The sequence below is a fragment of the Lissotriton helveticus genome, chromosome 4_1 (genome assembly GCF_964261635.1).
Source record: "Lissotriton helveticus chromosome 4_1, aLisHel1.1, whole genome shotgun sequence".
Taxonomy (NCBI): Eukaryota; Metazoa; Chordata; class Amphibia; order Caudata; family Salamandridae; genus Lissotriton; species Lissotriton helveticus.
The window spans coordinates 2,050,617,229-2,050,641,163 of record NC_136063.1 but is presented as its reverse complement, the minus strand read 5'-3'; the positions used below and the strand labels follow the sequence as shown (position 1 = coordinate 2,050,641,163).

The following is a 23,935-nucleotide window of genomic DNA, read 5'->3' as shown; positions in this document are numbered from 1 at the left end:
TTGCCGAAAAAGCGCTTCAACTCCTCGTACGGGGTGGTAAGCGCTATATAACTGCAATTACAATACAATACAATACGAACATTTTTAGGTTTCGGCTAGCGCAAGGCTGCGCACGTGTGCAGTCTCGCTGGCGAGATTTAATGATTTAGAGGGAATTCTGTAACTGGCTTTAAGCCCCGCCCCTCATTCCCATTGACTGGCGTCACCGTTAATGCTAAATGGCGGCCAGCCATTGGGAAAGAGGTGTTGACGTATTTTTTTCTCTTTTACAGACGGCCCACTTGGACGGGCTTGTCTGACTTCCTTCTGCCGTAAAAGGTTTCTTATCTTTATGGGGCCAAACACATGGCCCCATAAAGACAAGAGATCCAGGTTTGTTTTCTTTAGTAAGCCAAGAGTTTTTTTGCAAGTTCGCCCGCACAGGGGAGGGGCCGCGCCTCCCTCCTGCCGTCGCTGTCACACTGCCCCTCCCAGACTCTGCCCCCCCCTTTCCCTCTCTTTTGATTTGTGTCTCGCTTTCACTTCCCCCCTCCTCAGGATATCTTTGCCTGTGCCCTGTACTTTCCCTTTGTGCCCCCTTGCTCCATCTACTGGTTTCCTGCCCCAGCGCTCACCCGACCCCCACCTTTATCTAGGTCAGCTGCGTGCAGGCGAGGTGTTAGTAGCGGGTCTGAATGCTGACTCGGTCTGAACACTTCTGCTGCTACCCGAAACTAGCAGGAATGATTTCAGATGCTATTCACTCAGTCCCAAACTCTGATTCCAAGCACTTAAAAGCCATTGCTGGACATCCGGCTCTGGACTCAAACCCTGTTTCTGGGCCTCTGGTTTGCAGAGTTCTGGCCACAGAGCTCGGACTTGCAAAGTTCTGATCCCCGGAGCTTGGATTCGCGGAGTTCTGACCCTTTAGCTCCAATTCTCAGTGATCGTATCCCCTGAAGCTCGGATTCCCAAAGTTCTGATCTCCAGAGCTGTGATCCGCTGAGTTCTGACCCTTTAGCTCCAATTCGCAGAGTTCTGACCCCCGGAGCTCAGAACCGCAGAGTTCGGGTCGGGAGAGAAAATCTTACTCCGATTTCTGATCGCGGAGCTTTGACCCTTGACAAAACGATCCCTGCGAGTCTGCCTGGCAGCGCTCCCTCTCCCTCCTCCTCCTGAATGTCTCAAGCTCGAGCTGAAGTCCGGTCTGGATCCGCAGGTCTTTGAGGCGGGGTTAGCACCAGGAGGACTTACCCGTCCTCTCTGCCTGGTCCCGGCGAGCACAGCACGCTGTTCCTTTCTCTCCTGGCCGTTTCTCCACTCCTTCCTTTCCCAGTTATGGACCTCAAACAACCGGCTTCACGCCTCCCTGTTTCTGTACTGTAGCATTTATGTAGCGCCTCCGGTACTATTGCGAGGCGTTGAAGCGCATTATCAGACAAGTAGTACAACAAACAGAGGGTTTAAATAGCCGGAAGGTTTTTTGCTGTATTTGTTGTTGTGAACCTTTGTGGGAACGCTTGGAAGTAGTGCGCTAGTGACGAGCGAGGTGTTGTGACCTTGGGGTGTAGCGTCTACCTGTGTGATGGAGGAAAGAAGTGCTAGAGACAGACGCGCAAAGGTGTAATTGTAGTTAGCTGGTGGTAATGGATTACTTTGCAGGTCACGAGTTATGCCTACGAGTTCTTTGTGTCTTCCAATTTAATTCCCAGGATGCCTCCTGCATTTGGGGTAAAGGTTCCGAGGGCCTTTTATAGTGACCACTGAAGTACTTGCTAAAGTGCTCAGCGCAAACCGAACCTTCTCTCGGTGTTTAAAACGTGTGTTTTTGTATCATCTATTTCGAGTGAATCTTTTCTATCAACCGAGGATGGGTGAAATGCTGAGTCCGCACTGATATGATTGACACTTGTGACTCACAGGTGATGCAGACTTCACAGGCGGTGAGTCTGACTTAGGAACTAGTCAGTCATCTTTCAGCTTTCATCCACTCCCCTCCTTGTGTAGCTCTGGCCTTCCCTCCTTACCACGCTCCTTCCTAGCACCCCTTCCCATCCATACCTCACCCAGCCTTTCTGATCCCGACCACATTCATTCCACCTATCTCACAAGCTTCCTGCACTCTCATAAGACTCTTCTTCACCCCCACCGTCCTTCGTCTCAAGGTTCGAAACAAGGCGGGGCTGGCTCTCCCTTTCATCATTCCAAGGTCAATCCCGGCAGCACCACTGAGTTAGGCAGTAATGGTACGCATTATTTAAGTGCTTCGAAAAAATTCAGTTTGCTGTCTTTTATCTTCATCCTTCTTATCCTCAATGACACTGTCTCACACTCTTCCTCCCCCCCCCATTTTGTAGGTGTTTTATTGTGTCTTCTCTCACTCAGCAAGTTATGGGAAGATGTGAGAGTAAAATGGTAGTATTTCTATGTTGAAATATTTGACCCAGATTTAAACCCACAGAACTATGTTTAATTTCTTATTGCCATTGTTTGCTTGATAAAAAAATAAATGTTTATCGGCTTTTTAGATATTCTGTCGCTAAGAACATCTTTTACACTGGTCATCCATAGATTAAAAAAAAACAGGAATGTCCATAAACATACATTAAGTCAGGGATACATGGCGGTCGTCAGCTGTTGTGAACTCAAGGGCATTTCGTGCATGTGTTTGCACTTCACCGCGAGCAAGCTATTGATACGGTCTACTAAATGATATACATTATTTGGAAAAGGAAAACAAAAACATACTTACATTAAAACACAGGCCCCTTGTCGTTAAACTGACGTTTAAATTGTTGACAGCTGTAAACTGTTTTGTGAAACATGACTGTGCAGTGCGGTACTGACTGCATGTAATCATTTTAAATGCGCTCACCAAGCTGGCAAATGAACAAATTCGAAATGTAAAGCCCAAAGCCGCCCAACAGATGTTTGACCGCTTTCTCTTGTTCTCTGTTCACCAAGCATTAAAATGCAATAGGTCTTGACTTTCATTAAGTTAAAGCCATTTGCTTTGCTGTACAATACCATTAGCAAAGCAAATGGCTTTGTATGTATTGCGTAAATGTATTGCGACTTATATAGCGCACGTATCACCCGAAGGCATCAAGGCGCTTGCCTTGGGAACCCGTCCTGGCTTTTCCCTGTGAGATAACCCCTACTGGGTATCCCCAGGGTGAAAGCCAGGCATCCTGCAGCGGGTGGGCCGCCGTAGTGGAGATTAAGCAACTATTGCCCAGAGTTGCAGCGTGGGACCCCATGATTAGAATAGGCATCGAGGCGAGAATTATCGAGTCCATGGACATTTTTGGGCTCAGGACCCTGCCGCGTCGGGAATTGAACCCTGGTCCCGGGCTAGACCTCTGCATCAGGGTCTGCCGCTCTAATCAGTGAGCCACACTCCTCCACTAGGCTTTTAACTTATTCAAAGGCGAGACCTATTGCATTTTGCTTGTTTACTGTTCTTGACAGAAATTTTACCATCTTTGCTTAATTTAATTCAATCGCACTAATTCTGGGATTACTTCTGGGACATTAGCCACATCTTCCGGCATTCATGCCGCACATACACTAGCCTTGACATACGGGACACAACGCTAGTGTCACTCCGGTAAGATCCTCCATTCTTGTTATTTCTGCATACTTTGCGGTAATATTTACACGCTTGTGACCCACATCTCTTTACCGGTCAAGTTGTTAATGGAAGATTTAACTTATTTTGGTCACTCTGTGGAAATAGTTTTTAGGTCGAGCGTAGAGCTGCGCACGCGTAGCATGCGCTGTCTAGCTCTGGACCTATAGTTGTTACTTTCGGGGGAATCTGAGACAGCATTCGGCCACGCACCTCTGCTGCTGTCTCAGATTTGTCCGCGTGAGCGCGCCTCGCGCTTTTGTATGTGGCTGCCCGTCCCCTGGCCTCCGAAACACGCAGGCACGCCCACAGACACACAGACACAGACACAGACACAGACACACACACTCCCCCCCCCCCCCTTTTCTCACCGGGCTCTTTTGTTGTTGGAATCCCTCCTTCTGACCGGCTCCCGATGGATGGGCGGGCGGGGCCGACGCGGCCAGGGGCTCCAGTGCTGTCCATCGCCTCTTGTATGCCATCAGCAAGCGGAGAAGTGGGCGCGGCCAAGAACACTCTGCGCCTGCGCGGAAGTGCGTGCGGCCGCCTGACGTCACTTAAAGGCAGAACCTCACGTTAGGCAGTATCTTGTTTTTAGGTCGAGCATCGAGACCCTCTTGTATACTTTAGTATACCCTCTTGCTTACTTGTCTTGTTTGCCGAGTGACTAAGTCCCTTTGGTAGGAAAATGCAAAGTGCTGGCGTGGTGCCATGCACCTGTCGGGCGCCACGCCTGTGAGGTCACCTGGGCTGTGGCCATCTTGACTGGCTGCGAGAAACCTTTCCCACGAGCCCATGTCTACATGGGACCGAGCAGCCTCCCCCGTTTGTGTTAGAATGGTGGATTGAGAACGCAACAGGCTTAGGATCAAATTCTGAGAAAAAAACATGCAAATATACACCTGTAGTTTTATGCCTATGTGTGGAGTAGATTAACAGAGTTTTGGAAAATTCTCATTTTTCGAATTGCACGAGTAAGCATTGGTATTGACAACTTGTGGGTGTTCGTTAACTTTATATTGAATGTTCGCCCTTGAAAGCACACTATCGCTGGAAACACATTTTATTGCACGTAACATTCATATAAATTAATTGACCGGCATAAAGACATGTTTTGTAAAACCCAAATATGAATTTACGCTAGTAGAGTGGACAGTTTGTGCAGCGAAGGTGACCCAACTGCAACCACGGCTTTGAGACCGGGCTGGGGCTGAGAGAGGTGTCTGTAAGCCTTTCATCCCAACAACCAGTATGAGCTCTTCAAGCACGTGCAACCGTTCAAGGTGATTGTGCTGGCCGATAAGAGAGTAAAGTTACTTGTGTGTGAGGTTGATGAGGCAAGATTACTGTGGAAACGTGTTCAAAGGTACGCCTATGCACTCTAAGGGGTATCATAAACCAGGCCTAATCTGCAGGTTGTTTGCTTGCTCTGCCCCAGCCAGCCTATAGAAATTGCTTGAACTACAGGAAGCAAAGAGTGGGAAAGCTCGCAGCCACTGATCAAAGGACGCGATTATCGGCGTGGTCGATACACCTGGTGTGGTCTTCAGTTCAGGGCATGTGCTTTTAAAAGGTGAGGACTCCCCTGCGCCTGCTCACACGGCGCTCTTGTTTTTTTTTTCTTTTTTAATCCGACTACAGAGACTTTATAACTGGGTATAATCAGTTACCTTTTTTTTATTGTTTTCCCTACCAAAGCCTTCCGCCCTCACACCCTCACTCACCCTCACACCCTCACCCTCACACCCCCCTCACTCACCCTCACTCACTCTCTCTCTCTCTCTCTCTCACTCACTCACTCACTCACTCACTCACTCACTCACTCACTCACTCACTCACTCACTCACACACACACACACACACACACACACACACACACACACACACACACACACACACACACACACACACACACACACACAGGATAGGAAAGCATAGCATAACAAAACACAACAAAGCATTGTATAGCATAACATAACAAAGCAGAACAAAACATAGCAGAACAAAACATAGCATACCATAAAACAAAGGATAGGAAAGCATAGCATAACAAAACACAACAAAGCATTGTATAGCATAACATAACAAAGCAGAACAAAACATAGCAGAACAAAACATAGCATACCATAAAACAAAGCATACAATAACAAAACATAGCATAGCATAACATAGCAAAACACAACAAGCATAACATAACAAAACACAACAAAACATAGCATACATAACCAAGCATAACAAAACATAGCATAACAAAACACAGCATAGCATAACACATCAAAGCATAGGATAGCAAAACATAGCATAACAAAACATAGCATAGCATACAGCATCACTCCGCACCACCACACCATCACTGAGGGGCACCACAACATCGCTATGTGCTACCACAGCATCACTGAACGCAACAACATCACTCGTTGGCCATCACAACATCACTCAGCACCACCACAGCATCAATCTGTGCAACCATTCAACAACACATGGTTCAAATATGTTCTCTCAATGTTTCAAGCTTTATTACAAATTTAACAAAAAGATGTTAATATTTCACTTCTGTTATTGGATTTTAGTCACAATAAAATACACTGAACATAATCTCCACAAAAGTTATGTACAAAACTTTAAGCTATTGTCATTATAAATTACAATAACTTTTATTTAAGTATTAATTATTGAAAAGAAATTAAAAGCCATTGTTCCTTGTAATATCAATACATGTAAGTCACGTAAATACAACACATGTTGCATTACAAATGCTGTAGGTGTCACATTTGTGAAAGTTATAACTATTGGCATTGTAAATGACAAAGGTATTAATTTCGCTATTTTCAAAAACAAAACATAAATAAAAAAGTTGTCATTTACAATACCAATAGCTCAAACTTTCCTAATGCGAGACCTATTGCATTGCAAATGCTTGTTTCACTTGTTTGGACCCATGCTTTCATTTATTTTTCACTTGCTTGGACCCGCGCTTATATATGACCTGCTCTGATCAAACGTACTAATTTATGCTGTATAGCACGTTAATATCTCTCTCTCTTTCTAATCACCACACTAGTCTCACTAATAATTTTCTAACATCATGCATGGTGTTGCGCTATGTACTGCAGTTTAAATGTTCACCATAGTCCACTCTTTTTCTAGTTCTTATTCTATTTGTCACCACATATAACCGTTTAGCATCGGTTAATCGTACACTTAACCAATACATTTTCGTTACTAACCTCGTGTTGTACGCAGAGCTCGTGTTTTATCCGTGGCTTTTTTAGTTTCATTTTTTAGATTTAACTTCCCCTGACAAAGGGTTCTGCTCGAAATGCATTGGGTCTATACTACCTGATCCATCGGGTTCAAGAGAATTCGACCTACCCATGTCTTTGACACCTATTGTTTGAAAAATGTTTACTTCATTTCAACGATGATACAGAATAAACACTATGCAACATTAACTCTGTTTACCTGTTGAACTACAGTGGATCAATCCCTTTTGGGAATTTAGTTGTGCAACCGGGGGAAGTTACCCGAAGGGATACGCTTCTTTAGCTCATTGTTTATTACGCTGGTGATCAGTCAGTGATACCCTTGTTCCCAGCAGAACTTAATATTCAATTACTCCAGTACACATACAAGCGATTCTTGTGTGCATATACCACTACTTCATGACTACAGGCTTTCCCATTCTTGGACACTATCGGGAGGGCTGATGGCTGTACTGCTGAATTTCTACCCATGTCCTGCAGTATCTGCTGCATAGTTACTCAGGCATATTCTATGAGGAATTAAAAATGAACAAGGTACAAGCTTATGGGTTTAGTATTTGTTTCTGGGTTCTTCCTATCATGGAGATTTTTTTAAGTCTCACCTATGCAGCGCAAGCGCTGCTTTAGAATGACCTCTTGGAATCACTCTGGGCTTTTTTGGTAACTCATGCATGTTCTGCACTGTTTCCAATGAGCCCTCATGCATATGCGGCGTTTGCCTTACGAGAGCGAGCAGCGGCACCATCTGTTTGCAATTATCTCACTCGCGCTTTGGAAACTTATGGCGCCGCTGCTCGCTCCTGCAAGGTAAGCGCTGAGCATGCATTGAGCCTCTTTCTGTGTAAGAGGTACCTCCAGGGTCGAGGCGGTACCGCCTACTCTTCAGGGTTCCGTCCCAACGTTCGACGCAAGCCGTTTGCCTATGAACCTGCGGCTGTTGGAAGAGGCGGCAGAGCTGCGGTCTGCCTCCACCCCCTACCTTCACCGCAGCAGGCTCCACACTCGCCCGCTCATGCTTTGGGGTGTCTGTACAGCCCCTCCCCTCTGAACTTGGGGATCCTTCCTTCCCAACCCCTGTTCCGGAGCACACACAATGCGATCACATGGTGCGTGCCCGCTCCGGCACTCCTGTGATGTCACTCGCAGTCTTCGTCATGTTGCTGGTGGCAAAACATATCAAAGTAGAATGGGGTGTGGGTTCGGCAAGTAGTGATTGATTTAGGGGCATCGTTGAACTGGCGTTGGCCAGTTACAAACAAAAGATTTCCAATCACAGACAACAGTGTATTTTAGAGTAGTAGAGTGATCGAGAACCCACAGATGATTTCTGCGCTTGAGGACACTTTTTGATATAGTTAGCATTTTCTTTGAATTCAAGTAAAAATAACTTGTATAGTAAAATGTACCAATCCATTGTAAAGGACAGCCAAACTTCCTGTCTTAAGATGGCTGCCAACTTTTTCTGAAAGAGAGGCACATTGTTTTCCTGCTTCCGTGTCCGTTCCTTTGTTATATATGGTCGTGACTTTTGCCAACAACCAATGCTCACAAGCACAGCGGATCTGGAATTGGTCTACTTTAGAAGGTTGATCCGTACGCAAGACCCTATCGATGATTGGGACCATTATCGTCTAGTTCTTACAATTATAAATATTTGTAAAGCGCACAGATGTGACATGGAAAACATTGTACATGGGTGTAAGGCAAATCATTCGGTGTACTTTGCCTACGCTATGTGGCCCTTTCCCATCACATCCTCCACATGTTTAATTTTCGTCTCTCTGGGGGAACCCTTGCATCATATTTTTCTTTCTAAAGCAACTCATTTTGTAAACTAGTGTTACCATAAAAAAAGTCGACCACAACAAACTCCCCTGCCGCAAGAAGTTGGGTCTGCTATATAGACTGATAATGGGTTATGAACACATGCCGTTTGGAAACCGGAAAGACCATTTTGAAAAAAATAATAGAAGGGATTCATTTTCTCCATTGACTTGCATTGAAGTTGAGGCATTTGTAGGCAGTAGTGGTGATAGAGCGCGGGCTCACCTGCTTGTTTACACATACTCACCTGGGCCCATAAAGACCTACACACTTTGAACAGTTTGAGTTTGAGTTTAGTCTTTATTGTTTAGTTAATTAAAACCATAACAAATTTCCTTTACAATATTCAGCCAAAATTAAAATAAAACATCCTAAAAAGAGAAATCAAATAAGCATTAATTTCAATAAAAGTAATTCCAAAAGATATCTTTCCTAAAACCTTAAACTAAAAACTTCCTTCAGGGTTTGTCCTCTATCCTAAGAAGTCTTAATGATGTTATATGATCATTGACGGGCTTGCTTTCAAGCATTTTTCAAAGGCCAACAAGAACTTTACCATCTTACAATTCATTTGGGGAGCTGTTGAGTCCAAGCCACCAATGACTGCCGTCCTGCATGTGCGTATTCTCTTAACCAGAAAGATTTTCTTTAAGAAAAGCGATCGCTCCTTGTTCAGCTTCTTACAATGGCATATTATGTGAATTAAATCTTCCTTTGTGTTACCACAAAGACGACAATCAACAGATTCAATGTGCTTCCAGGTAGGTTCGTCGGCAAGAGTTGGAAATTTGCCGAAGCGCAAGGCCATTAATCTTTTTTTGATAAAAAATGGAGTAAGTTGTGTCCAAATAGGCTGCCGGGGTAAGAGTTTTGTAACTATTGATCACAGACCATGAATGGGAACGATGTGAAAAAAATTCTTTATCAGTGATCAACGAATGAAATTTGGCGGCTTTATTTAATGCCTGTTTGAAGGAAATAAAGGCACATTTTTTATCCCATAGTTTGGAAGAGCATGTTAGCTCCAGTGCACGTGACAGGAATTTATTTGCCTCTGATTTTTTTTGCATTTCCAGTTCCTGCCATAGAAATTTGTTGAGGTTATTATCGCTGGCATTTTTCTTAATTTGATACCACACCTTAATGCATGTATAAAATCTTCCCAATGACACTTTGAACAGGTAAACCTACGCTTAATCAGAATTTTAATTTACCATTTAGGACCTATACCATTTGACTTACCAATTTTTGTCACCGGTACCTAGAGTACTGTGGCACTTCGCCTGGGATTTCAAATAGGCTCACGGACACCGGGGTGCTTGGCAAAGCGGGTTTTATTACTTTGTACAGACGCCTCTTCTGCACTGGTAGGCGGTAGAATGGGAGGGGGTCGTCGATCTCCTCTGTCGTGCTTCTCGCGGTTCCCAGTCTCCGCTCCCGGTGTCTCCTGGGAGTCGTAGGCCGATCTTCCGCCGTTGTCCTCGCCGGTTCAGCAGCCCCCAGGAAGGAAAGGACACCAGCGTTAGTGCGGCACCCTCTCGCGGGTTGAAAAGGGAAGGGGTAGTGAGGACACACACGTGCTATTTACAAAACCCTGTCTCAGTGCCGGTATGTGAGGGGGGGGGGGGTTTAACACTAGGTGTGCCGAATGCACGTCAGGGGGGTTTACTCCACCTCCGTCCCGCCCAGCCCGTGAAGCGAGCCCGTACCTGTTCTAGCCACACTTCTCGGGAAGTGTGACTGGGCGCTGCGCCGTCCCGTTGGCCTCCCGGCTTGTCGTTGGAGTCTCGGTCTCCGCCTCCTGCTCCTTCCGGGCTCCGCTCTTCTTCCGTTGATGTCTCCGTCCTCCGCTCTCCCGGAGTCGCCTCCTCCGTCCTCGGCTCTTCTCGCGGCTCCTCCGCAATCCCCCCAGTCTTCCTCTCTCCTCGATCTCCAGTCCGCTCCTTCCGCTCAGTCTTCTCGCCAACACACTCCTTCTCCACCTCTGGGTGTATCACACACCTGAGCAGAGTCTGGGCTGGGTTTTACCTGCAGTAGGTGGGCGGTGTCTGGCTCCAGCTCCGCCCAATTAAAGAAACATGGGTCCATTGTATACATCTCTGGGTCATAGGTCGTGTCCGCTGGCGTCTTCCAGGCGTCTGTATGCTGTGCAAAAAGAGGTGAGATGTTAACAGGTAGGCAGGAGGGCCCGAGTCCTCCTCGTCACAAGTACCTAAGGGAGCAAGTGTATCAGAATAATAGTCAAGATATAAACATTTGCACTCATTAAAATAACCAAAGACTCGGGAAACATTTGAACACTTTATCTAAGTAAATTCTTAAATGTCAGAGTCCATACTAAATTACTCAAGGTTTGTTCAATTTGGAAGAATATAATCAAAGCAAGATGATGCAAAAATATTATGAGACTTTCTCTAAGCATTGAAACAAAGGGAGGGTAGAAAAGGGAAACAGTACAATGACATACCCACGTGAATTTTATATTTACCTAGAATGGTGTGAAGACCAACCCTGGCCACGGGCTGGAATAAAGAACATGACTTCTAGTAGTTCAGATGCCAGTAAGACAGCACAGGTGTAGATCAGGACCAGTGATGACCAAATTATGATAGATTCAGGTTGGAAACAGGTACCCTCAGCTAAGTGCAACGCCAGCGTCACACCCCTCACTGCGGCTAACAGTTCGATCCTGATTGGGTTAGCGAATTCTCTCCCTCCAGTACCCCGATTGGGTTATAGATTTCTTCTGACAGAGTGCTCCGCCATCATCTCTGCTACCTCTGCTCTCGATTGCCTATTGAGTGCGTTGGGTCAGTGACAGGTCAGCTATTCGGACAAGTCGGACATTCTAACTAGCTAAGCCTACCTTAGTTATGTCATTTTCCAGGGCAATGTTGCAAATGTGTGTATTCCCTCAATTTGGTTGGTCAAAAGACGAGGAGAGGTCATCACACCATACAAGTTATGAGGTCACTTGATTCATATATTCAAATTAATGTTCCCTCCCATAGTTTTATTCTCCCATGCACTTTTATTCCTCCCAACAATGGATTTTTCAATAACAAATACAATGTATACGAAGATTGGTAAGTTGTCTTCCTTTCCGTGGGTCAATAGTTCATTTTCCCAGGTGCATCGCAGGCAATACTGTTGTTGGTATAGATTCAATGCCATGGCTTGTGGACTCGGGAGAAATAAGTACATGCACATTGAGAGTCTCAAGATGGAGTTCAGCAATGACACATCCGGCCCAAATACGAGCTAGTAGCAAAGTCAAAGAGAAACCGTTTTAGAACAAAGAATAAATGAATGCATTGTAAACCACTTATCTCTACTCTATTCCCATTACTTTATTTTAACTACAGCGTCTAGGAATTGAGCAGAACGAACAATCTAATAAAAGCAGCAATGCAAGCGTTAGAACATGAAAACATAGAACAACCGTCTTTAGTTCTAGTGCGCAGAAGCAAAACTTTCCCACCAAAGCAGAAAGTACGTCATGTCACGTGAGTGTGACAGACGCACGCACTGAAAAATTCCCGCGTTTCGCCAGCCATATTAGGTTACTCGAGTTACGATTAGTAAGAAACACATTGTCAAGCTTCCCCAACTTACTAGAAAGGTCATGTTTTGCAATGTTAATAAGACAAAACGTGTTTATTAGAATGTAATATATTATTACGGGAGTATTGAGTCCGAGCAAGTCTCTTTACGAGCAAAACCTTGCTGCATCAGTAGGTTAAAACAAAGTACTTTTTGTCTTTAAAATAATCGCGTCTCCTGTCTGAATAAGGTCTGTTAGGATGTGTTTGTGCATAGTTCAAAAGCCGTGAAACTAAAAATGATGATCCTTTGACATTGAAATTCTAGCTTGTCGTGGACTTTCTATTCATATCTGTTAGAAATTATGCAAACATACATTGGTTCGACACAGCTAGGTTTAGTCTTATCTATTTTGTGTAGCTGCTGAGAGGTGCCACTTGTATACAATTTTATATAGTGCTTAATTTGGTGCGTATGGTGTGCACAATTGTTTTCTCAACTGTATACTTCCCTTTATTAATGCAGTTGAGCTTCTAACCTCTTGTCTGTGAAAAAGAAAATAGTTAAATGGGTTGTTGCACCCGTTGCACAGATCTGTGTTCAATCTGCAGTTGTCATGGATGAGAAATGGCCTCTGTCCTGAGCTGCCGACTTTGGAATTGAGGAACTACAACATCCTTTGACTCGGGACCGATCAATTAATCTCTCTCTGCGTAAACAAAAAACAAGCATTGGCATAGCCAATAGCCTTTGATACCTTCTAAGTGTTTAGCCATGCCACAGTTGTTTTTGCACCAAGGATATTGTGCTGCATAACTAAATACTTATAAGGTCCCAAAAGCTAGACCTATTGGCTATGCCAATGCTTGTTGTTTGTTTTGTAGGTTTCCTACTCAGAATACACCTTAAGACCAGTTTTGACTGGGGTTTTATGTGATGTGTGCTAGCCTCAATCTGGAGGCTTGATGTTATCTCTTAACAAAGGACATAGTCACAATATGGTGACATGGTGAGGAATGATTTTCATCTAGGCAAGGCAAAACTTCATTTCGATATAAAAGGGACAGGCTTTAGCCTTCACCCACCTCACCAGGTACCCTTCATGGGCAGGGGGACATGGAGAATGTGCGCCAGTTGGTGTCTTCAGATAGACATCACCATTATAGCATAAAGGGGATGAGCATTTTTGGGCAGTAAACTAGTAGTCCGATGGACCTCTGCATTTAACAGTGAATTCATAATGTGCAGGTTCCCATACTTACGATCTGCATCCTTCATTCATTTTCCATTCCTAGTTGGTAATCATTACTCCATTTATGACGACTGAATTGGCCTTGTGCAAGGGACAGCCAGGAGACAATTGCTCCCAGCAATGGCACCAGTTAAAGGGCAGAATCGCCTGACTAGCACTGCGGTGGTAGCAATTTTCCCTCGCACATCGCTTGGGTTGAGGTAAGTATCACTCAGAATGTGGGTACTTATTGAGTGTCTCCCCAGCTGGAATGTCAATCTAAAAAAACAAAAGGTAAAACACAAGAAAATCTCTAGGTCGCTGTCATGATTTTCGTAAATTTCCAATGATTGGGCCAACAGAGCATCACAAAGGCATGCAGAGGACTCTCTTCAGTAGATCTCAACAAATACAATAATTTTGTCCTATGTTTCTGTAAGTAGCAGATCATGTTAAATTAGTTTATATTGTGCTACAATGCTGTGCTTTAATGTTTTCGTTGGTGGCATAGGAGATTATAAACTGGTGTATATTGCCCTTCATTTTTGGGAAACATACTTTACAGCATATGCAACTGTTACCTACCAAATATAGACAGGCATACAGTTGTTTGCCCAGCTCAATTCTCCTTTCAGAGGCACCGTTCTATTGTGATTCTCTGGGTCAGCCTGACTATTTGTTTCATCCCAAGTTATAAACGTAATGCACATTTTTGCAACTTCTCTGACGAAGTCAGTTATTTAAGTTAACTAAAATTAACTAGAAACATACAACAGAAACCCCTCCTCCCACTAAGAGGGATATTCAAATTCTTCAGAGTGTTTTGAATTAAGGCAAGGAGAACTATTAACATTTTGAGTTTGAATTCTGCAATGTGTTGATTCTTAAAGTGCTCATGTTTTTGTGTCATTTATGGAAAAATGGCAATTCCTGGTTTTTCCCACTTTCATTTTTAACAAGGTAGGAGTGAAAATGGGATGAGAGAGTTGAAAGCAAGTGTGCATTTGTGCGTTTTGAATACACTTGCAAGTCTGCCTCTGGCGAGGGCCTTGCACATGAGTGAATTAGGACATTTGGCGCGAGTGAGGGAAAGGTGTTGTGTGATATTGGCCCTTAAAATTAAGTTGAGCCTATGAACGCGGTTGCTCACGATTTTTTTGTGATGAAAATTAAAACGTTCCTCATTTTCCACCAAACTGAAAATGGTGTCCTTTAACAGTTTCTTTTAACGCCTGCGTTTGTTGAGATGCGGCATTTGATTTTTTTCTTTCCAAGCAAACCTTTAGTCTGGAGCTTTGAAGGGAAGTTCTCCTTTTAATAGAATCCTCTATTTGTTGCATAGTTTCAGAATATAATTTAGTCTGTTTATGAACCCAAAATATACCTGTTCACACTTTTTTTTTTCTGATCATGTTTATAAGATGGTAAACTTTGTTGGGGAACTAAAAGTTGTGGTTTTCTGTTGGCGACAAGTTGCTTTCCACACAACTTTTGTTTGAGACTGTGATCTAATTATTTATGCTCATAATGTGCTTTTTGTTGTTGCTGCTTTAGGGTAGTGTTATTTTGATGCATTCCTGCTATTATTCGTTTTATTTCCGGACTCTGTGCGCTGTACTTTGAAATCACTCTACCATACCAAATATCCGCTCTATTAAATCTTGTACAAACAGATGGGACATGAAAATTGTTGGACAGTGCAGATTACAGGTGTTATGCCAACTGCACCCTTAAACATATTGCACCAATGTGGAATTGCTTTACAATACCGAAGTAATGCTTTTGTGCAAAGCCTTGGTGGCAGTGTGGTCTGTGATTAGCTCTAAGAATGTAGCTCCATTATCTGATGTGTTTACCATTTGCTATACTGATTGTGCAACATTTACATGGTTTCTCAACTTTGTGTTTTTACTTTATAGACAAACCAAAATTGCCTGAAAACTACACAGATGAAACGTGGCAAAAACTGAAAGAAGCAGTTGAAGCCATTCAGAACAGTACGTCAATTAAATATAATCTAGAGGAACTATACCAGGTCAGTAACTGCCAGATACAATTTTTCTAATGGAAATAATCTTGAATCATCAGAGTTTGAATAAGCAGTTGACTGAGATAAATAGTTATGGTAAAGGACTATAGTAGAAAAATATTCAACTTATGCTGCTGTCTTGAGGCTTATTTAGAATTGATACTTTAAAAAGAAATGTTCCAGGTAGAGGCTGTGCGTAAAAAATGTAAACCCATGTGCTGACTGGGACCAGCTGTCGAAGGACCTGTAAAAAGTAGTTTGTTCTTCGTACTGTTTTCGTCTGCTTCTACCTACCTCCTCACCAGTTCACTGGTTAAGTGTTAACCCTTATTTGTGCATTGATAAATACAGTATGCTGCATATTTGTATTGTATGCATTTCTTGGAAAATCGGTGCATTTTTTCCCCTCAATACATTACATCAAAATTGAATGAGGACTATGGTAGTGGAAGACAGTGGAACAGGTTTTCAGTAGTTTGTGCTATATATAATACTTAAAATGTAAACTTATGCCCTTTAGCCCTACCTCTGTAGGCCTCTCAACTGTCTTAAACTCTGCTTTCACTACCAAACCAAGTAAGTTTCAACTTTGGCACCCTGCATTGGATATTTTGTACAAGTAGAAGGTTTTCATTAACTGTCTTGGGCATTTGTAAAGTTTAAATCTAGATGTAAAGCACCTCGGCACTCTTTTTGGTTGAAGGAATGAACATTAGTTTAACTACAACGAGTAGCGAGAGTACCCTTCCTGTCTAAGTTTTTTTAATTAACATCAACATTTTTGTTTGATATGCATTCATCTTAGTTAAGCACAGAGTGTTCTGACTAATTCAGTTCTGTTTATACGGTAACTGCCTTTGTCAGTTATTTTCCAAGATGTCATCGTCACATTAGCATTCTCCAGTCCCTTGCAAAGAATTTGATTAGTGCTGACGCAAAGTCTGTCAAAGAATAAAACTCCTCTTCGCCATTAGGCTCCAAATTTTGTATCTGTTGATTCAATTTCTACTTTTCATCTTATGGCTTCACTGACTGTTTTCTGGCCACTAGCATCTGGACTACTAGATTTGTCCCCTTTTTTTTTTAGATTGTACATTTGAGCGACTCAAAGTGTCCTCCTTGTTTTCCTTAGTCTTCTTAGAAAGGTTGAATATTATTGTAGTGTGGATTTTCCTACTTTACTTCTCCACTATTTATCGTTTTTTCCCCTGATGTTTGTTTTAATGATATTTTATAAGCTTTTTCACAACATCTGATATAACATCTGATTTATCTGCAATACAGCACAACTGACATTGTAAGGCTATACAAATCAATACAGTTGCAACATGTTACATCGCTGCCAATTACATTAAATTTCAAGTCCAATGTGCAGTCGGCTGGTGTATTGTCTTGGCATTCAGAACTTAATTATAATCAACATAACAATGATGTTATATAACATAACATTTGCCCCACCCCTTTGGATCATCTGTTGTATGCTTATACATCTCTTTAAGTACCCTGTCCAATCTTGCTATACGTCTATGAATTGTCCCAGCCGCCCCACTTTGCTCGTACAGTATGTAAGTGTAAACTCCTATGCCTTTCAATGTCAAGGTTTCTTGTCATTGTGTCCTCTAGAGCCTAATTGTGTGCAGGGTGTTCTGCTGCCTGCTCCACATCGCTTTCAGGTATGTCCACTAGTGCCACCGGGTGGCTCTGCCAGGCCGTTCGGAAGTCTGATAAGATTGCGTCCCATGCCGACGCCAAAGGCTGCTTCCATAGCCCCAACTCATCTTCTCGGTAGAGTGCCATGCTTTCCGCTTGCGCCCAGCATAGTAGGGATTGATACTTTGATGCCAGGGGGGGTCAGGGGACTTCCCTCGGTGTAGAAGTAATTGCTTAGCCACTATTGAACCCAAATCTATATATCTAGTCGTCACCTTGTATTTTTTGAGCATTTGGTATAGTCCTAGTATGCACATTTTCCATGTCCAATCCAATGTTCGACCTGTGCACTGGGTTAAGCACCTGATGACAACTCCCCAATATGGTTGAATAGCTGTACATGACCACTACATATGCAGTAAGTATGCCCCTGCTTTGCCACACTGCGCACATTTGGTGCCTTAGTGGACAAAATATTTGTTTATTTTTCCCGGCGTCAGGTAGGCCCCGTTTATTATAAAATTGAATAAGCCTAAACCTAGCATTACGGGGAGGTGTATGGGACTATAAAGTATGTGTTCCCATTCCCGGTCTGTGCTGGGTCTCAATAAATCTGTAACCCAATGGATCTGTAAGGAAAGTAATTGCGGTGCCGCGTGGGTTCTAAGGGATCCTACGAACCATCTGGTAAGGTGGCGACCCACCCCCAGTTCATGCAAATATTGTGTGGTTCAATGAGTAGCAGGTTCTTTTGCCACATTTCTCCATGTTGCGCTCCGCGCACGTGTCGCTGCTGCGTGAAGTAGAAACTGGCCTTGTGGTAGACCCGAGCTTTCATCCAGGTCCTCAAAGGGGGTGAGCTGCCCATCATTGTATAAATCGCCCAATCTAAGTATGCCCGCTTCCTCCCAGTGTTAGTTCTGCACTCGATATTGCTTGATGTCTCCTGGAAGTGCCCAGTATGGGAAAGGATGGTGCATATGGTGGTACCATATGTGTGATGTGAAGACAACGACGGTAACGTTGATACACCACTCGCACCAATATCTGAATGGGCGTGCCACCCTTTTTGCTGTGGTGGAACTACGGCATCTTTTTCTTTAGACATTGATTGTTTTAAGTTTATGAAAAGATGTTAACATAGTTGTCGGTAGGTTAAACTCACGTTACCGTACAAACTATGTATGGTTGCTTCAAATCCTTTGAATCCCTGATCTATATATTTATCATATATTAAATATATGTTTATTTTGAAGTAGATGTTTGCCCTGTGTTATTTTTCAACTGTTCTTGGAAATGTTTCATTGATTGTTTTGATTAAATCTGTTGTTCACCACTGACAAGGGTGTAACCTTGAGAAATACCTTTGAGTTAGTATCTTCAACATTTTTTAGAGAAACAAAATCCCTTGCAGGCAACCTCTCCCTCTTTTTAAATCTTTATCGCCAAAGCCTCCAAGGGTATATTGGGTTCCCCACTTTTTTTGAAACTGTGGTGGGACAGCGTCACTATCTGTGGCGGGACAGCGTCACTATCTGTGGCTGAGTGTATCCCGCTGTGCTGTGTCCTCAAGGTGACGTGCACTGAGCCAGCGCGCCACCCACCGAAGCTGTGCCGCCAAATATTGTTCCATGTTGGGCAGTGAAAGGCCTCCCTGGGCATTCAGCGGGTACATTTTAGCCTGCTCCATGGCAGCTTCCAGCCTGGTCAGATCTCTCTCTTGACCTCGCAGTCTAGTTGTTTCCTAATACACCAACTCAACCGCATGCACTGCCCCCTGACTACTGCCTTGTCTGCATCCCATAGAACACCCATGTCCGCAGCTGATCCCCTTATTACTCTCAAAATACGCTTATATTGCTGTGCCTACTGCTGCTCTGAACGGGAGATCCTCCAGCGCCCGAGTCTGAAGCCTCCATAAGGTTTTGATGGGACCTCCACCTTGTCCCTGTAATGTCATAATGTGCAGGTTATGATCTGAGTGTGTTTTTCCAAAGTAATCCGCGCTGTGGCACTGTGCTAGTAGCGGCATACTTAAGACAAAACGGTCCATAAGGATATGTAGGCCGTGTGGGTGTGAGTAGTAAGAGTATAATCGCGCCCATGGATTGAGGGCTTGGATGATTCAGGCTGGCAGCATCACGCTTTCCAACTGAGCGCTGCATACTAGTTCATGTTCTCTGCTAATTGGGATGTTGGCTGTGCATCTTGGGCCCACTTCAGCCTCTGTCTATACCTCCACCAAACTTCAAAAATGGAAGAATTGTTGGTCCCTAGGCCGATCTTACTTTGCTCTTTGAACATCCTTTGCCAGTTTAGTTAGCCACCCAGCCAGTGCCGCGCCAACTAAGGTGAGGCAAAGTATTGTTCCTTCTCATCCTTTAACTTTTAATGGAGATGGGAATAAGAACTTGTTTTCCAGACCTTAGTCTCTCAATTTACCCTTTGCCACCTTAAGAGATTTTCTTTGTTTCTGTACTTGTGTGAATTCCAGGAATATATTTATTGTGGAAACTCTGATGCAGCTCTTATCCCATACGTTTTGATGGCCCATTGTCTCGGGTGTTCAAGTGCGAACATAAAAACATTTACATGCTAGAGCACAGGTACCTTGCTCTTCACTGTTTTGTTATATTATATTTGGAAATATTTGAATTGCTCCTGTTGTGAGAGGGCATCATCCTGTCAAAAACTTAGATAAGTCGCTCAAAACATGTTTCTGCCATTTGGGCAATGGCCTGCCCTCCATTTGCTGAAAAAGTTCCCTGGCATGCAGAAGTCAATTAAGCAAGTAATCTCCCAAAGTGATCTTCACCGGACCGGGGTTTTTCAGTCTTCCGTTTATAGCACTTGAATACATTATTTGTGCTGCTTGGTAGTATTTAATAACATTTGTGTTTTTCCAAACAACTCTTGTGGTGTTTATTGGAATGATTTTGTAGAAGTTTTAATTTTACAGATAAGTTGGTAAATGATTCTTTGAACAGTCCTGTAGGAAATTGTATTTCACTTTTATAGACGAGGGCATAGAAAGGCACAGCCATTTGGCCAAAAGAGTTTAATTTTTGAAGTTTTTGTGAGGACTCAAGGTCCTTGCACAATTAGGCACCCCCTGCGTGAGGTATTCAGCAAGATGTGGCATGTGTTAGCCTCAGATATACCCCATTCATGTCTCTGGATCACACCCTATGCTCCACTGTGTAAAACGTGGACTCCTTTTTAAAACCTCAATTACTGTATCACTGAATTGGCACAAGTCTACTGAGATGGAAATGGTGTTCAATCGAAACTCGAGAGGAGTGACATCCTTCTCTAAAAATAAAAGTGGCGACGCTGTAGGTACATTAGTGTAACAATTTTGTGGAAATTTGTTTGAGATTGGCATTTTGGTTTTGCAAAGAATCTTACCCCGTCTTCCTCCCTTTTGCCCCAGTTTTCCCTGAACTGCTGGACATTTTCTTAACTAAATATTAATGAAGCAAATGTGTCCTTGATCTGTAAGGACAACCACAATACGTTGACCAGCTTACACCATTAGTTTGTTCCTTTTTAATTTGTTTGATTGTCCTTTCATCTAAGTTAAGAGATGAGGCTGAGTCTTGCAATATGTACAGTGGTAACACTGTTCATCTTCCTCTCAGTCTGCCTGGTGCATCCCCAAAAATTCCACTTGCTTTTCCTTCTGCATTGTTGTGTTTATTCAGAACAAGATTATCAGTTGGGGGAAATTAGAGAGAAGTTCAACACGAAGGATGATTTCACATCCGCATGTCTACTGTCTCTAGCACAGCTAGTATTCTATTCTTCGCTGAGTAGGTGTGTGTTTATGTATGAACCCTTGTCTACCTGCACTGTATCTGTGTGTGTGTGGTAACTAGAGGCTTGCACTACTGCCATTCTGTACCTACTGCGTGAAAGGTTTGTAGAGGTGCGCCTGATTTGTGGGTAAAAGGAAGCTATCTTGCTTTGTCCAGTCTGGATGTCCTCATCCTGCTTCCTACCCCAATCCATTTCTCCCGTTCCAACCATTAGCACAATATCAAAAAAGCAATAATTTAGCAAAAGTTTATTTACTATTCCATCTCGCAAATGTCTTTTTGTAGGCTCGAACAGAAGAAAAAAGTTCCTTATGACCTGCGCAATTAGGGTATCAAACTTAATAAATATGTAGTTATTCAATCCACTAGTAATGTAAAGATTAAAACATATTCATGGAAGACTAGTTTACACTTGTAAACTTCTCATACATATATTTTACATCTTAATAGCAAGCGCTCAATACTCAAGTGATCGACAGTGAATGGAAAAAAAAATGTGGCGCAGCAGCGTATATAATACTTTAGACAATGTAACAATAGTACATTTCATTTTGTGTAGTTTGGGTCCCAAGGTTTCAGGTACCGTAATAGTTCAAAACAAATCAGTTCCTTTTGCTAAAGTTGTGGGCGCTATTTCGACTCGTAGGGTATTAAGGGTCCTTCAGGACAAATACCAGCAATTAGAAGTCGATCCTGGAAGGCTGATAAATATGAGCGGTGACAAAGAAACTGCCTCTTCTAGCTGCAAGGAACAGATGGCATCCCTTCAACAGCCAGTGTAGATTATTCCTGTTTTTGATTTGAAACATAAACAATGCACTAAATATCCATTCATCAAATGGTTTGACTATCTCTGTGTGGAAGAATAAAAATACACACGTCAAGCAATAATACATAATCATTCCAAGCGAAAGATAGCAGTAGGGAGGGCTAATCCTAGCTCAAGACCTTAATAGAATTGAATAGTCTTATTCATGGGTGCTTTAAAAAAATAGATGTTATGACTGGACTGAAGGCTTCGCATTGTGCAATTGAAGGCTGCAATCATAGAAAAAGTGTACTTACCTGCTCGTAGTAAAATTCCTTAAGCTTTTGCTCGGCTCTGACAACCAGTCTACAATGCATATGATGTTTTCGATGCAAGTCCCAACATTGAAACATTTAGAAGCCATTGCAACTTTTATTAAGTGGGCCCCAAACATGAAAGTATCAATGCCCGCTTCAGAGAGTATCCGTAGGATGTGGCTGTATGCATGTAGAAGAAAAATTAGCGCTTGATCGGAACCAGAAGTCAAGCGTACTTGTATGCTTGAAGAGAATTTACAACACACATTTTTGGCTTTGTGGTACAGGTTTTAGAGTTTCATAATAAGGACATACTAGCAGTTAGATTATCATGGGGTGAGGCAAAAAGCTTGATGTGTATAACATCTATGCGAGTGGTACCAAGGGAAAGAAGTTGGATGTGTTGGTAGCCCTAGATTCATTGCTTGATCAGCATTCCAGGGGCATAAATGTAATATTAGCAGGTGATTTTAACCTTACTTTTGAACCCCTTTTAATCGGGAACTCTAATTTTTATGATGCTGAAGACGAGTTGTGGAGTATCCCAAAATTAGACCTAAACCCCATTAAAAAAATAGACTGAAACCGTAATTCAGATGAACTCCCTCTGTATGGGGAGAGGTCTGAGGGCCACAAACGGCAGAACCCAGTCAGATAGACTGTGCACCCACCTTCAATAATGGCTCTAGTCAAAGCCGTATTGATTATGTTTGAATTAATTGTGAGTTATGGTACACACTAAGGGATATGAGTGTTGTTGACTGTATCGAAAGTGATCACAACCCATTAGCTGTGGTTTTCGAAATTAGAGTAGACAAAGCTACATCCCACCCTGAAGGTGATCTAATAACCCTTGATCTAATTCCTTCAAATAATATGAGGCGCCTGAAATGGGCAAACTTGCTAGTTAATCCTGAAGTCTTAGCAATGTTGGCAGTAGGTGCAATTACTGCAACCTCAGACTTGGAGAAACTCTTGCTTAACAGGGCCTCGTCTGAGGAGGTTATTGGATTTCACTCAGAGTACCTTAGACCGCTTCGCACCTATTTTTTTAAGACTGTTAAAAATAGGAGTACCAACCTGAAGAAGGGAAGTATCTGGTTTATCAAGGATTGTAAAGAGCCCCTTAGCTCCCTGGGGAAAGCGATAAAGTGTGGCGACATGCCTACGGTTCGGTATGCTAGGCAGAAATATAAGAAAGCCCAGGAAGTGGCAAAGAAATCCTGGGATGATAACAGGTGGCAGGAACTTAAAAGCACCTGTGAAAATAAAAACCAGAAGATATTCTGGGATGTAGTAAAATGGGGCAGAGGCGGGACACATGCAGAACCAATCAACTATGTAAGTCTAGACCAATGGGTAAAGCACTTTCAATTACAATATGAGTGCAGTAATGATGAGGAGGAAAAACTTGATCCCCCATGTGTCTACTATGACAGTTCTGCCTTTAGTAAAGTGGATATTGATACTGCATTGGGCACCCTGCAGGGAGGCAAAGCGCCAGGATCTGATGGCGTCCCAGTTGATATTTTTCTCCATGATCGACCTACATGGAGCCGCTACTTTTTACTTTTAATGAATGAAATTGCCAAGGGTGCGCTGATTCCTGAGTCCTGGAAAGGTGCTGAGATCATCCCAGTATTCAAAAAGGGGGATAAGTCCAATCCTGCGAACTACAGAACGATAGGTCTAATCGACTCAACTCAAAAAATCATGGGTCATCTTGTATTAGATAAAATCCAGGATTGGCTTATTGAGCAGGACATTCTATCTCCCCTTCAAGCAGGCTTTCATTCGGGCATAAGCACCATTCCAATACCAAGTCCAATACATTTACATTGATTAGACATTTCGCTTCACTCTTCTCTACTGGAGAACGGTGGTCCTGGAAAAATGTAGCTT

The 23,935-nt window shown here is 43.0% G+C and overlaps 1 protein-coding gene across 1 annotated transcript in view; it reads left to right on the top strand.

The window, feature by feature from the left end:
- CUL4B (cullin 4B) overlaps positions 1 to 23,935 on the top strand; it is a 945,370-nt gene that overhangs the window by 52,524 nt on the left and 868,911 nt on the right. Inside the window, exon 3 of the mRNA XM_078688736.1 lies at positions 15,391 to 15,506. Within this exon, the coding sequence (XP_078544862.1) occupies positions 15,391 to 15,506 (116 nt within the window). The remainder of the gene's footprint in view (positions 1 to 15,390; positions 15,507 to 23,935) is intronic.